At 38.4% G+C, this 15,162-nt stretch overlaps 2 protein-coding genes across 3 annotated transcripts in view; one reads left to right on the top strand and one right to left on the bottom strand.

The window, feature by feature from the left end:
* Nucleotides 1-15,142, bottom strand: part of dipk1aa (divergent protein kinase domain 1Aa) — a 29,835-nt gene extending 14,693 nt beyond the window's left edge. Inside the window, exon 1 of one of the 2 annotated variants that reach the window (XM_055033028.1) lies at nucleotides 15,123-15,142. The gene's annotated coding sequence lies outside the window, so the exon portion shown is untranslated. Of the gene's footprint in view, nucleotides 1-2,653; nucleotides 2,839-15,122 lie in introns of those variants that run through there. The other variant, XM_055033027.1, reaches the window with a different exon arrangement.
* mtf2 (metal response element binding transcription factor 2) lies at nucleotides 2,323-14,298 on the top strand. Its single transcript, XM_055033026.1, has 15 exons — nucleotides 2,323-2,540; nucleotides 3,356-3,560; nucleotides 3,693-3,774; nucleotides 5,886-5,996; nucleotides 6,153-6,253; nucleotides 6,438-6,613; nucleotides 6,732-6,827; nucleotides 7,178-7,246; nucleotides 7,901-8,024; nucleotides 8,799-8,866; nucleotides 8,962-9,132; nucleotides 10,339-10,465; nucleotides 10,626-10,675; nucleotides 11,631-11,738; nucleotides 12,320-14,298. Exons 1-15 carry the CDS (start codon nucleotides 2,536-2,538, stop codon nucleotides 12,696-12,698), a joined length of 1,872 nt encoding a protein of 623 aa, XP_054889001.1. The 5' UTR covers nucleotides 2,323-2,535; the 3' UTR covers nucleotides 12,699-14,298.
* Nucleotides 15,143-15,162: the final 20 nt, after the last annotated feature.

Raw genomic sequence — 15,162 nt, 5'->3', positions numbered from 1 at the left:
ATTCATCAGCGGAATATTTAGCTTGCAAACTAAATATTTAGCTTTCAAATTAGAAGCTAAATATTGAGGTTGCTTGCTAAATATTTTCCTAGCATTTATGGTTTAGGCTGTTATTAGGCTATTTAGCCATCAGATTGGTGCAAAGTGCTAAGATACCCGTTCAGTTTTCCAGTGTTTCAGGAAGCCCTGATCATTCATGGCTGACATTAGCGCTCAGGATGTTTAGCACTGAGATGCTATCTTAGGTTTGAATAGCTTGTGTGGCAGAAAATGAACAAAGCACACCAGGACATGTCACCCTCACAAATAAATGTCTGCGTTAAGTTCAGACCTAAATATAATTGAAAATCTGTGGCACAACTTGATCATTTCTGTCCACAGATGCTCTCCATCCAGTCTGAGTTTGAGCTACTTTGTGATGAAGAAAGGGTCAAATTGTTTGTTTCTAAGTGTGCAGAAGAGGTTGAGACTATTCCAAAGAACTGCCAGCTGTATTTGCATCAATAGTGAAGGTGGGGGCTGCAGTGCCTCGTACACAGTTTTGGAAGCCATGCATCCATTACGCAGCACAAAGCACCTGGGTTCAGTTTCTACTGTGAAAATCCTTTGTTTTTCTTTTATCTGCTTCCCAATAGAAAGCTTAAACCCATCTACACGTTCTCCCTTCTGTTTTTTTGCATCTCTCCTTTGCATCTATCTTTTACTTAATTACACATTTTCTTAATTCGCTTAATGGCACCAATAATTCAGTTTGATTGTCTGCCAACTCATTTCCCTCAATTCCTGTAAAGGTTTCTATATAAATGTCAGTTCAGTCTCCTGAATTTTCTACAATCACTGCTGGTATTCCATTAAAAAGCATGGTCTGCTGTCTGAACGGCTGAGTTTCAAGGTGTAATTCTCTTGGCTTTTTCTTTGTTGGGTAAAATCAGATCGGTATTAAAATCAGGAAGTGACAATGGGTGAATCAGTAAAAACAAATGAGCTTTTGGACAAATATTTATCTGAGTAATACAAGCGAAGAGAAGGTATACAAAAGAGGAATGGTTGGTAGGAGATGTCCCCTAGCTGTAGCAGATGACCTTTTCGAACCAGAAAAAGTTGGCTACAGAACAATGAAAAATGCAAAGGGAGGAAACAGTGAAGGGGAAAAAGACTCAGTTCACAGAAGAATTCTATTGAGAATCTGGCCATTTGGTCATTTTGAATTTTTACAGTTTTGTAATTGTCATACTTGACTTTTTAAATGCAAGAAATACATCGTCTTTTATAGTACATTAATTTCCAATGGGATGACTTATAGCGGTTTAGACAAATGACAATTTTAAGCAAATATTTTGATGTTCTATATTGTATGTTAAGGAAATGTGGTTATGTGACTGCAATAATTAATATTTATCAGAAAGTCTAATAGAATTATTTTTAATATCTTTTAAGTGGCAATAGGGATTAAAATAGCAGTCAATTCAAACATTATGACAAAATGTTTAATATATAGATATAAAACGAAATTAATTATCCATAATTTATGAAACGAGAAATATCCTATATGCCCAGGTTTGACTGGCTTTAGATGAATTGCCTCCTTCACACCCTGAAATAACTCTGTTGCAGTTTCCAGCCTTCCTCTAGGGATGGTTATTTAATTGTTTCAAACAAACAATTGAATAACTGCGTCTCTGCCATGTCATCCTGAAACATTTATGGGATGACACCACGTTTACTTCTGCTGCTCGGGGTCATGACTCTGAGGGTGAGCTACTGAAGTATCGGTCAAAAACATTTACAAATAAACTGACTTACTTTTATAACCAGAATGTTGTTCTGGTTATGACTAAAGATTACAGAAATATATTTGATAAATGGGAGAGTCATATTCCACTGTGAGCAATCAAACGGCTTAGGGATAAAATCATCCACTTTGGAGCAGAAACGCCCTTTAAGGTTCCTGAAAAGCCCCAGAGGAAACCTGATCCAAGTGCAACTTCCGGTCATGATAACAAGCTTAAAACAAATGTCAGTCCCCTGAGCTGTTAATGCCAAAAGTAGCCGAAAAATACACGAGCTAATTAGGAGAATATTCGGTTCTCCTAATTAAATATTCTATTTGAGAATATAAGTTGACACATAAAAAAAATCTCATAAATTGTTAGTATTTCTACATTATTATAATTAAGCAATAAAACTTGAAGTTGTAAAGATAAAGTCGATGTCACTCTTGCTTCAGAGGCGGATACGCAGGGTTTCATAGGCGCCCTGCCTACAATTTCAAATGTTTGAAAATGGTGCGGGCAGCAGCCCACCAGCAGCAACGCTTCCCACAATGCACTCCCCGTTCATCAGCGGGAAACCAAAATGGCGAACGTGCTGGGGGAAAATGAACCGTTTGTTATTTTCTAAGGCAGGCTCGAGCGCTGTGGATTGTCTGGGCACGCACTAGATATACGTATACGCCACGGCAGCAGCGGGAAAACAGCCTCGCGCCTTTTCAGCTTTTTCGTCTCGCGAGGCATTTGGAACAGCGGAGGTGACCGAATGAGGTATTGTTGTCATGTTTTCCTCTCGCTGCTAAAGGGGGGGTGTGGGTCCGACGGTCAGTGACCTGGCCTGGGGAACCGCTTTGCATGTCGGCTGTTCGGACTATCAACATCACCTGGATTTCCATTTGAAAAACATCGCGTTTTCCGTAATGCAGAAGAAGTGCTGGATTTGCCTTTTATACTCTCTGCTGGTTGCTTTTTTTTTGTTCCGTCGTTATAGAGACAAAGGACTGAAGAGAAGCGGCTCAAGAAAGGAAATCTGCCCTTTAAAAACAGAAATCACTGAAGCAGAACATAAAACCACAAAACACATATTTGTAGTCAAACAGATTAAAAATAAGTGGTTAAAGGAAAATGTAAAATTTTAATTTTGCTCTCAGTTATCTTATACTCAGCGCCCACGCATATATTTAATTGGCAATTAGCACTAATTATGATCCTAATCACCAGTTGCATATGCTCACTGAAGGAAGACTTGGCTTTCCTCTTTGTTTTGTAAGCTTTGGGACAAAACAATGCAGCCTTTTATGTTCAAAATCCCACAACATATTCTCAGGACCTCGTATTTGTCCACAAACCAACCTGCTTCCACATTTTGGGCACCTTTGCAGTGCTGATGACTGCATTGCCTATTTTCAGCTTGTTGCAAATAAATCTTGTGTACTTGCATTTACAGTGACATAACCCCTTTCAGCACTTCTATATGGTTTAGAATGAATCCCAGTGAGTTTACCTATACTCACTGGGAGTATACATATACTCCCAGTGTATATGTGTGCGCATGTCCTCTATTGTGTTTCGCTTCCTGTTTTCAGAGACTTGGGGGTTGTGGATCATCCTTCTCTCCATCACAGAGCTCACCCTGAGCAGCAGCAGCAGCAGAACGTGTCCCTGTCACCCTGCGGCCTCTCTGCTAGGGAGGAGTATGGGGAGGACGACATGTCTGCCAGGTTTACAGAGGGGCAGGACGTATTGGCTCGGTGGTCTGATGGCTTGTTTTATTTGGGGACAGTCACAAAGGTTGGTGTGATGATGGTGGTGCTTGAAATGTCTTACAAAAAAAAACAAGATTTTGTTGTCTTTTTCTTCTTGTGTCTGCCAGAAAGGTGCTAATCTCTCTTTTTCTTTGTCTTTTTTTTTTTCTTTTTCCAGATAGATCGGGACAAGCAGCGTTGCTTTGTGGTTTTTGAGGACAGATCGAAGTCTTGGGTTCTTTGGAGCGATATTCAAACAGGTGAACTCTCCCGGTTTCAGCGTCTGCATTTTGGTTCATTCATTTCTGTGTCTTTAAAGTAGTGTTGGCTTGCAGAAAATTAAAACGAAACACAAAGACGGATATTGGAGGGACAGAATTATTTAAAATTAACTTTTTTGAAGCTTTACATCATGTTATAATGTTGTTCCCTCATCTTAAACGTCACTGGATTGTTGCTTTAATTCTACTAATTCTACTTCTCAGGGCAACGTCAGTAAAAACGATGTTAAAGGGTTAATAGAGGAGTGATGACTTCCTGAACGCAGAGTTTCAGAAAGAGCACGAGTTTTCAAATGTATTCCAAGTTGTTAAATTACAAAGTCAATTTTCTTTTAAGCCATATTTGATATAACAATTTATAACAACTGTAGAAAACATAGTTACTTGATTGTGCTATAAAATGGGACTATGTTCCTGGAAAACACATCTGGCCACTGCAGTGACTGTAGAAAAAGCCTCCAATCTTTTGGTTCCCTCTGCTGCCAAAGGATCAACAGAAATATGAAATGAAAAGAGCCTACTGTTCTGCTGATGAACTCAGAAGTTGACCACCAATGTTATCAGATCCTGATGTTGTATTTGAATGTAATTACTGTTTTCCAAGCAGTAGATGAAACCTTGAAGAAGACTCTGAATCTTTATTTCACAAAACAGAATACAAAAAAGTAACATTTTTCAATATCTGCTAATTTTAAAAGATTTGTAGCGTCGCCCTCTGTAATATATATTATCAGATGTCTTTAGTTCCTCTCTTTCCTTACAGTTAACGGTCGGCTGTATCAGTGCTGTAGCAGTAATCTCTCTTAATGAGAAAGAAAAATCCTCTCAGGAAAGATAAGCAGAGAAACTTAAGTCTGTCCTCTTCTGTCATGACTCAGCAGTTGAAACGATGTTCTTGCCTGATGGTGTGTGTGAGCCTGTTTATGATGCATTTTAGAAGCAAAAACTGGAGCAAAGGCTATTAGAAATGGTGACCTAATTTGCTCTAAACTCTGCAACCCTGTTCACCGGATTGTTGCGTTAATTCTGTCATGCATGTTTGAGAAATCCTTTAATCTTCAGTGGCAACCATTAACGTTTGTAAAACACCTGGGTGGACTTAGTGCTGCCTCCCCAGAGGAGACCTCTCCTGCAACTCTCCCTTTCAGCTCCTTCAGACTAGTCAGCAGTAGTTAGCAAATACGTGGTGCAAGTACTGTGCATTTGAACTCATTATAGGAGCTACTTCTCAGGGCAACGTCAGTAAAAACGATGTTAAAGGGTTAATAGAGGAGTGATGACTTCCTGAACGCAGAGTTTCAGAAAGAGCACGAGTTTTCAAATGTGTTCCAAGGTGTTAAATTACAAAGTCAATTTTCTTTTAAGCCATATTTGATATCACAATTTATAACAACTGAAGAAAACATAGTTACTTGATTGTGCTATAAAGTGGAACTATGTTCCTGGAAAACACATCTGCCCACTGCAGTACATCATATTATACAAATCCAATATAGAAACTTATATTTCTGCTCTGACCTTGTTTGATTAAAGCTTTTAATTATGCTTCAGTCAGTCCTTTTCAACAATATGATGGGAAGAAAACCAAAATCATATTTAAAATGCTGCAGATATCATGGTGAATAAATGTAATATTGAAAGTTAATATAAGTGAGAAAACACTGTTCTTTGTTTTAAAGCAGAAATGACTAATCGATCACTGAAATGATCACAATTAATATAGTAATTGATTAGTCATTAACTGGAGTATGCAGACTCAAAAAATGTCATTCAGTCAAAAAATCCCCCCAGCATATTAAGAGTAATAAAAAATGTACAAAACAAATACATTTTGCATTTAACATAAAAGACCTTAGTCTGTAAATATGCTTTAGCCAAATTTCCTCAAAAATAAGTGGTTAAAGGAAAATGGGGGGCCATAGCATGGGATAGCTAGAGAACTTCCCTCGTTGTCGGGAGTTCAGTCACAATCTTCATTGAATTATTTTTACAACAGTTTCTTAATTAGTAAATATCTGTGGTGCTTTGTTTGTTTTTGCTCTTCGTTTTGCAAATCATTTCCTTATGTTGACCATTTCTTTCCTTCTCAGGGGACGAAGAAGACAAGACTGATGACGATGACGACATTGTGTGCTCCATATGTCAGGATGAGACCTCAGAGGAACCCAATGAGATTGTCATTTGTGACAAATGTGGTCAAGGTAGGGTTTCAGCTTTTGCCTACATCTGAACATATTCATGTGGAGAAACAAGAAGAGGCAGCAGAAGCCTGTGATTAATGAATGGTGTTTCAGTAGTTAGTATTTCGGCCGACGTATGGAGTTATTTACATGACAGTAAATGTGTTTGTCCTCCAGGGTACCATCAGATGTGTCACTCGCCCATCATTGATGCCGCCGTGATCGACTCTGATGACAAGTGGCTGTGCTCAGAATGTGAACTGGCTTCTTTCTCTGAGGTAGGATTTTAGAACAATGGATTACACAGAGATTTAGTCCTTTTATTTCTTTAACCAAATGTAGGCCAATATGACCCCCAGATTGTATTTCCAACCAGAAATATGTAGTGCTGTGTTCTCTGAAGGTTTTAATTTTGCACTTGAATTTATGTTTAGATTTATTTATTTATTTTTCAACATGCAGAAGGGGAGCATTCTCAAGAAGGAGGCATCTGCTAAGCTCTTTCCAAAGCAAGAACATCAGGAGCAGCATATGGAATTCCATCTCTCCTTCCCATATGCTCCAGAGGAACTAGTGTGGGATCAGGGCCACAAGACAAACATCCAGCAATGCTACTGCTACTGTGGAGGACCGGGGGAGTGAGTAGTGCATGCCACTCTGCAAACATGCTAAAGACTTTTGCCAAATATGTCCCACAAATCATATGTTGTGTCTCATTTATCAGCATTGTGTGTGTGTGTGTGTGTGTGTTTGTAGCTGGTACCTGAAGATGCTGCAGTGTAACAGGTGTCGGCAGTGGTTCCATGAGGATTGTCTACATTGCTTACAAGCTCCACTGCTCAATGGAGATAGGTGCAAACACTTAACACTAAAGTCTAAAGTATGTGACATGGTTTAGATTGTTTGTTATATTGTGATTTAAAGATCTTACTAAGTTATTCATATCTTAATATTTGTTAGTAATGAATTTTACTGCAAAACACAATAATTTGAGCTGTGTAATAAGGTGCCATATCATTTTAGAATAATTTCTGAGGAAGGCAGAAATTATTGTAAAATATGAAATGTGAAATTGAATGTAAAGAAATCATTGGCTAAATGTTAAGGTGATGCTTTCCTCTTGAAAGGAAACTGAAGATGCTGGATGATTGTAACGATCCAGTGCAGTTCACTTCAATGATGTGGCGTTTTCTCGTATTCAGGTTTTTCATCTTCGTCTGTTCAGTCTGCAGCGGCGGACCAGAGTTCCTCGACCGACTGCCTCTTGACTGGTCAGTGAATGTTGGGCTGTAGATAAACTGGAATCTAACACTAAGGTTGTTTTTACATATTCTGTCATAGATTTATACCTTAAAATGCTGTTTTTTTTCTCGACTGTGATAAAATGCACACATCGTGGTATTTTCAGTGTTCTGTAAGAACTACACTGAGCTTGCCACTTCTTTTTTTTTCTTTTTTTTTATATTTTCCATATTTTTGGGGAGAAAAGAAAATCTGTATCTACATGATCATTTAGGATTCCTGTCAGAAGTTGACCCGTACTATGCTAGCATGAAGCGACAACTTGGACAACTGCATCAAAATTCAGAAAGAAGATCCACAGCATGGTTGAAGCAGTGTTGGGCTAAAGATTTTCCATAACAACTGTAGCACCTTGTGTAGTTTCAGTCAACGTCATCCCCACGTCGACTGAAAAGACACGTTTAGTTGTGTCGGTATTACGACACAATACCAGTATTAATGGTATTACCACTACTGGCATAGCAGAGGTATAACAGCATCCTCTACTTTGGAATCTTTTTCTATTGAAATTCCACACATCATTCATAGCTAAAAAAAATCCCTGAAATGACACTAGTAGTAGAGAAAATTGCCCTTTTATCAAAATCAATACTTAACATGTTTTTTTTCCTCCAATATTGAAGGAAGGATATTGTTCATCTGTGCCTGTACAATCTGAGTGTGATTCAGAAGAAGAGGTATTTTGATTCTCAGATGCAGCTAATGCCTTACATTAATGACAACTGGGAGCTGCTGCAGCTGGGGAAGGTAAGAGACGCATGAAGCTGAAAAACTGAAGAGGGAGACGCGTCTGTTCGTTCTCCTGTTTTATTTTCTGACTTCACATCATTGAGAACACGTTTTTCACTTTATTTGTTGTTGTAAAGTGCAACGAGATGCGTTGTCTGTTGGCGGAATATAAATAAGCTAAATTGTGTTGAAGTGGAGTGATCTGTTTAATGTATTTTGAGACCAGGGGTCTCGTGTATAAAAGAGCGCAGTTTCAACACTAAAACTTGGCGTACGGAAAAATTTAGAAAAGTGCGGAACACAAAAAAAATAAAAAATCAGATTCTTAAAGCCATGCACATAGACGTGGCCGCGCACCTTCCCTTTATAAATCCTAATTTGCGGGAAATAGAGCGCAGCTGCTGGTCTGCTTTGTCGCCACCCTCACATACATCTGTAAATTAGTAGTCTGACAAGCAGTAACCATGGCAACGTTCTTTTTTGTGACAGTATGAGTATTTATAATAATAATAATTCTATATTTTATGTAAAACGTGGTTTCAGGGCACAAGGTGACCTCACAAAAACAAAACTAATACATTTTAAAGGAAAAAAAATCCAAATAAAAAAATAAATCGAGATCATGCAAATGCCTGTCAGAACAGTAGCGCGTCCAGCAGGGACTTAATGAGTATGTCAGAGACATACTGTCATAAGTGGGAATGTGGACGTTTATTCTAAATGATGGAATCATGAGCATAAGTTGTATATTTACAGAATAATCAAAATTTGTCTTTCATCTGTCATCCATAGCTGGCCAACACACCAAGATCTGAGAGGTATGAAAAAGTTCTGGAAGCCTTGAACGATAATAGCTACACGTAAGTCGTCTTTTTAACTTTAAAACACAAACTCGTGATTCTACAGTTCAACAATAATCACATTCTACCTTCTTCGATTCTCCCGCCTTTTCCAGGTTCATGTCAGGGAAGGAGGTGAAGAAGAAGAAGCACTTGTTTCGCCTAAGAATCTTTTTCCCGCCTGCTCCTCCCAACTGTACTGAACCCACATACACAGTGATGGGGGAGCCTTTCCACGAGATCACCATAAAAGGATGCAAGCCCGCCAAAAGCTTCTCTGACATGAAGTAAGATGGAAAACCTTTCATTCATATATTACACTTTTAAGTATGAGATTCTCACCACGAGTGGAAACGCCGCAGTGTCTTGATTCTCCCACTAAAATTAGGTCAAACTTCAACAGTCTTAAGTGCTTTTATGTAAAACAGAAAAGCAACACTTACTTCCACTTCTGCTAAAAAATAATTGAACATTTTCTACCATTATGTATATTTTCTCTTTCATATTTATTATTTGGATTTTTATCCTTTGACCAATGTAAAATTAAAATTTTAATGGAAATTTAAATGAAAATTTCCACTAAATTTGTGCATATATTTGTGTGTGTGCGTGTGTGTGTGCATGTATGTGTATATGTATGTGTGTTCGCCTGTATGCATTATTTTTTTTGCAACATTTACAACATGAATATATGGAAGACCATTTCTGCCAAGAGAGACAAAATAAAAGCGCAACAAAGTAATAATTCTGAGTTTTAAAGTCATAATTATGAGGAGAAAAGTCATTCTATTTCTTTGAAGTTTGCTTCAGTATATCATAATCATGACTTTGAATCACACAAATGATTTTCTATCTCAAAATAACTTTGTATTTCATAATTCTGACTTTAAAACTCATAATTCTTACTTTGAATCTCGTAATTATGACTTCAAAACTAAATTATGACTTCCTGTGGTAGTTTGTAGTTTTTCTTTCATAACAGAAATGGACATCCATATGAATATATAACTCGCTTAAGCAGCTGGTTAATTGGACAGGTTACTTGCTGGGTGATCTTAAGTGATGGAAAATGCTTTTTTTTTTCTTTCGTCCCAACATTGAAACTTTTTGCAGGGACTTGAATTTCTTTTTCTTGTAGGAAAGTGAAAAATTTTGCAGCTTACAGATAGCCAGGTGATGGAGGTTAATGCGCTACATGCATGTAAAGACAACTCTGGTTGCACTGGTGCTTTCTTTAGCATCATAAAAAGAAGTTTTTAGACTGTGAGAAGATATAATATTTTTTTAAACTTCATACTTCCATACACCAGCCAGCACATATATTCCTGACTGAACAAGTTGCTTTTTTTTTATCCAAGAATGTGTAAATCATAAAAATGCTCTTTGTTTTATGTCCCTCCACCGTTTCATGCTTAATGCCTGAACAGTCATGCTGACTTTATTTATGCACAGCTGTCATAACTGTATCTGAAATGTTGGTGTTGTCACCGCAGGATCCCCGTTGCTTTAACCAATGGCATTGAAAAGAAGAAGAAGAAGAAAAAAAAGAAAAAGAGGAAGCAAGAAGCTCGCTGTCTGGAGACACTGGCTAAACCACAACGGTCCAATGAGCCATCCCTGGTGTGTGTGTGTTTCTGAGATCATGTATGCAGTAATGAGCCTGATCTGGTTTAGTGTTTTCTGCTGAAGTCAACAGATGATTTTTCGCTCAAACGTTCATGTACAAAGAAAACGTGACTCCTTCCTGTAGATGCTGATGAATTTCTCTCCACTTTATCAGGAAACCAGAAAGCCGGACCCCCCTGCACTGGATCATTTGACCTCTGTTAAGTAAGTGATCAACTTCTTGTCTTGTTCTGTTCTTTTTTGGGAAATGTTTGTGTGTTTTTTGGTGTTGAAACCTGACACTTTAGTGGCGTTGTTGCATGTGTGAAACGAGGTTCTGTGCGTAAACAACAACACAGCATCATGCCGTGAGGCTGTTTTCTGCAGGTTAGTTGAAGGGGATATTTGAATCGGTTAAAAAGAAGAACGGCCTAGTCAAAGACCAAATTGAAAGAGAAGCTGTTTCATAACTTGATAATTGGTGTTGAGATTGACATCTATTTGAGATTGGCCACCAGTCCCTCAGGTGAAGCCTGATTGACTGAAAAATACCAGGTTCCTGTTACGGCTCAGTGAATGACTGTTGGGCTTTTTGTGTGAAAAGCTGCTGCACATTGTCAGGAGCTTAACCAAAACATTCAGCCTTTACAAACTGAAGAAACGTAGAAGAGAGGGACTTGAAGTCGTCCACTGCACTAGCTGCGTTCCCTCTGACCGTATAATTGGAATCACAGAACTAAATTTGGGCTAAAGAAAAACGGAAATCATTTTTAAAAAATGAACTTGCGTTTATTAAGTTTTTTGCTGGAATGAGGTGGGTTTTTTTATGCAATGAAAACTCTTGTTTCACATTACACAAATCATGTGATTAGCAATTGGACATCTGATCTGTGATCAGACGAAGAAAATGACAGGAAGTAATTGTAGGATGCCATGTTTTTTCATGATTTATGGTGTGTACAAAGTCTTTCATGCGGGATTTTAATAGCATTTCTTATTTAAAGAAATGTTGAAAGGAAGTGGCATCATTTAACTTAATTTAATCCAAGTCTCAAGAAGGGTTTATTACCAGGTATTATTGAAACGCTTGTTTGTTAAAATGATCATAAAACACTATTGCATCTTAGTTTTTCTCTGCTTTTCACACATTTTTCCTCCAATTGTTTTTCTGTCTCCGCAGCACCAGAAGTAGCAAGCCTCTGCTGTTATCTCAGTCTTCTGATGTGGAATCCATTGATGCCCTCAGCAGTTCAGAAACTACCTCAACAGTCACTTCTAGGCAGTCCAGGTTGGCATTTTATTAAGCTGGGATCTTCCAGGCAGAGACTCAAACACACAAAACAACAATAAAACAAATGTTCTCATTTTATGGGGTTTTCTGTGATAGACCAGCAAAGCGTAGCACAAAAAAAGTGAAGTGGTGCACGGTTTGCATCCAAGCTCTGACGAGTGTGATTTGCGTTTGTCCTTCACTTTAATGTCGCTAAATAAATTCAAGCACAACCAGTTACCTTTAAGTCAGATAGTTAGTAACACCAGTCCCAACGTGTGTTTCATTTAATGGAGTCTGAAAATACAGATTTTCTGACTCCATCAGGACAGAAAAGAGACGGAGAAAAAAACTTGGACAACTTGTTTTCATTTAAATCATGTCGTCTCATGAAGACTGAGAGCTAAAGATGGAGAGGCAGAAAATAAAACTCTCAGGATCATATAACAGAAGAAAAGAGAGAACCTATGTGTCTGGATAAACCTCAGAAAGTCTAGTGGTTCTAAACCAAACTTTTATTGTTCTAGTTTTCAGTGTAGATTTTGCTGATTTCTCATCAAATTAAAAAAACATATTTTTCTTCTCTTGTGTTCCTTCAGCCTGTACACTTCCAACAAGGCGGCAACAGCCGCCTTCAACATGCCTTTTGCCTCTCCACCTTTAAAACGAAAGCGCGGGCGGCCGCGGCGAACCCCGAAGCCCCCCCGATCGGATCTGCCCCCTCCTCCTCGGCTCCCGGACGCAAACATCTCGGACACGGAGACGTTTGGCGCCCTGCCGGGGCTCCACCCCACAGACATAGTCCACGGCATGGACCCCAACACCCAGCTTTCCCACCTCAAGAGCTCCATCAGCAACTACTTCGGGGTGGCGGGGCGCCTGGCGTGCGGGGAGAGATATAAAGTCCTGGCCCGGCGGGTCACCATGGACGGCAAGGTGCAGTACCTGGTGGAGTGGGAAGGAGTCACTGCCTCGTAGCTCGATGGCTCAACCACTTCTAACAAAGAGCTGACGGTGTGTATTGAGAGCGTTAGGTGGTTATATGCCCTGATTATCATCCATGCATGCAAACAAACACACACACACCTACACACACCCACACACACACACGCACACACAGGGTATGTTCTCCAACAGTGAAGCACCGAGAAACTGGATCACTGGATCCTTCAGAGGAGTTTGATCTGAACTTTTTCCTTCCCTGCTGCAGTTATTCAAGGGCAAATAATTCCTCTCTCCACTCTACATGTAAGCTTTGACTAATATTTCATGCATTGTGTTTTTTTTCCTTCCCCTAATTATACTTGCTTGTTCTACAACAACTTAAGTAGTAAAAGAGGGGAAAAGATCTCTATATTTTCATTCTTTGATTCAACCATCGTTAATTGTAACATTACATTTTTTCCTTGAACTCGTTTTAAATGTTTAGTGTTTTTGTTTCTTCTCCAACTGTGCCCTCTCTCTCTCCCATCTTGTACCTCTTGGTGTCTCATGCCAGCTCTGGTTTCCATTATTTGTGAGCAGATCAGGAGGAACTCAGAGACCGAACGCGCTGCTGCAAATGTTTATTTTATATAAAGCTATACCACAAACATGATTATGTCATATTTTTATAGAGGTCTTTTGTTTACCGACGGAGATTTCGGTTGATTCTTTACTTGCACACGCTGTGTTTTGTTAGAAAATCGTCTCATTTGAACAAGCAAGAGCTGCTCAGACAAGGCAGTATTTTTTATTCAATATTTTTATATATTTCCTACTGAATAAAAATGTGCGTTTCTTTTTAAAGTGTTCTGATTGAAATTAGGACTTCAGTTTAACAGACTTGAGTTTGGTCTAGTAAAAATTCATGATGCTAGGAATGTGATGTAATCAGTTTGTAACTTTATTTGCTGCTGCTTATGCAATTAAAGTTGCATAAATGAACAGATATTCTTCCATAGACAAAAATGTATTTTTTGTTGTTTTTTTAAAAATTTTGTTACATTTTGGGCAGCCCACTCAGGACATACCACCAAACTTTACTCACATAGCCCAGCCGTTGTAACTAAGCCGATTTTGCGATGGATCATATTTCTGTTGGCCATGTTGATTTCTCTTAGCTTTTTGTCATTATTACACATATATAAGCTTATTGTTTTTTATGTTTACTGCTTGTTTAAATTGGGTTTGAAAGAAGAATCCGCCTCACTGAAGAAATTGCTGTACATCTTTGCAAGAAGAAAACCTTTAGTTAGAACTGTTGTCTGTTTTGAGAGATGTCTCTGCTCTCATTTAAGCAACACTTGCACGTCTCTTTGTCGGGGACGCGGTGAGTGCATTTACTGCCGACATGTTTCCATTATTGACTTGCTACAGGTTTCTTAAGCCAAAGAACGTCCCTGTAACGTTGTCTTGTTTTCTTTTACTGGTTGACGTGTTACTAGTGAAGCAGGTTCTTTTTCTGTTTTGTTTTGTTTTGTTTAGGGATAAATAAAAGTTCGTATTTCAAGCGGTTTTGCGAAACATGATTTTTTTTTTATCACTGATATTAACTGTATATGATTTTTCTAATAAAATTACAATCCATGACTGTAAATGATCTTGTCATTTGTAAATCGACAGGCGGAAACTAAATGTAAACATTTTATTTTATTTTTTCGGTTTGAACATTTGAGTTTAATCAATGCAAAGTGGCAGAATGAGAGACTTTTATTTGGACTCCTCTCCTTGGGTGTGAGCTATTTGTCACCTGGAGAAAAGAACAATGGGTGCAACTCAATGTGGCTGATTGACATATTTGGGTTGTTGCTGCAAAAATGCTTACTGAATGTATTAAATATTTTGTTGTTGTTAATTTTCCTTAAAAAGATCACATTTGTAATTAAAACCCCAAACCCTTTCTGCCAATCCGTAGATTTTTTTCTGATATTGATGCTTGTTTAGTGCTAAAGTTTAAATGCTTTAATTGTCATATGCACAGTAACAAATGCGTTTCCCTGAACAATAAAATTCTTACTTTACTGCCCACACTGGATACCAGAAATGTAAAGTTTAGGTATAAAATAGAGAATATAAAACAAAGCTTATGAAAATGTAACAACAAAAAAATTTAAATAAAAACATGCAGAATATACATTTTCGTATACATAAGATAATGAGTTACAATGTATGTGCAATATAATAGTGAGTGAAACTGATTTTACAAGTGATAATCCCAGTGTCAGACAAGCATAGTAACGTGTAATTGTATGTAAACAGTAATGGTGGCGCTGTGGTTCCGTCACAAAGCTGAACAAATGAGCCACAGTCTGCGCTTCCTCTGCCCGGTGTACGGGCAGAGGAAGCTCCCTCAAAATAAACCTTTCACTCCTCCCTGACTTCCGCGTATAACTATGTGACGGCGAAAGAAAAACGACTCACCCCAACACACGCACCGTTGTGCGGACGCTGTTGCACATCA

Source organism: Poeciliopsis prolifica, unplaced genomic scaffold, assembly GCF_027474105.1.
Source record: "Poeciliopsis prolifica strain line A6 unplaced genomic scaffold, Auburn_PproV2 SCAFFOLD008, whole genome shotgun sequence".
Classification (NCBI taxonomy): Eukaryota; Metazoa; Chordata; class Actinopteri; order Cyprinodontiformes; family Poeciliidae; genus Poeciliopsis; species Poeciliopsis prolifica.
This window is presented reverse-complemented; position numbering and strand designations above follow the sequence as displayed.

Coding starts and splice junctions, on each gene's coding strand:
- mtf2 (XM_055033026.1), top strand. Junction 3,561..3,692: donor ATTTGGGGACAGTCACAAAG/GTTGGTGTGATG, acceptor TTCTTTTTCCAG/ATAGATCGGGACAAGCAGCG. Junction 11,739..12,319: donor GTCACTTCTAGGCAGTCCAG/GTTGGCATTTTA, acceptor GTGTTCCTTCAG/CCTGTACACTTCCAACAAGG.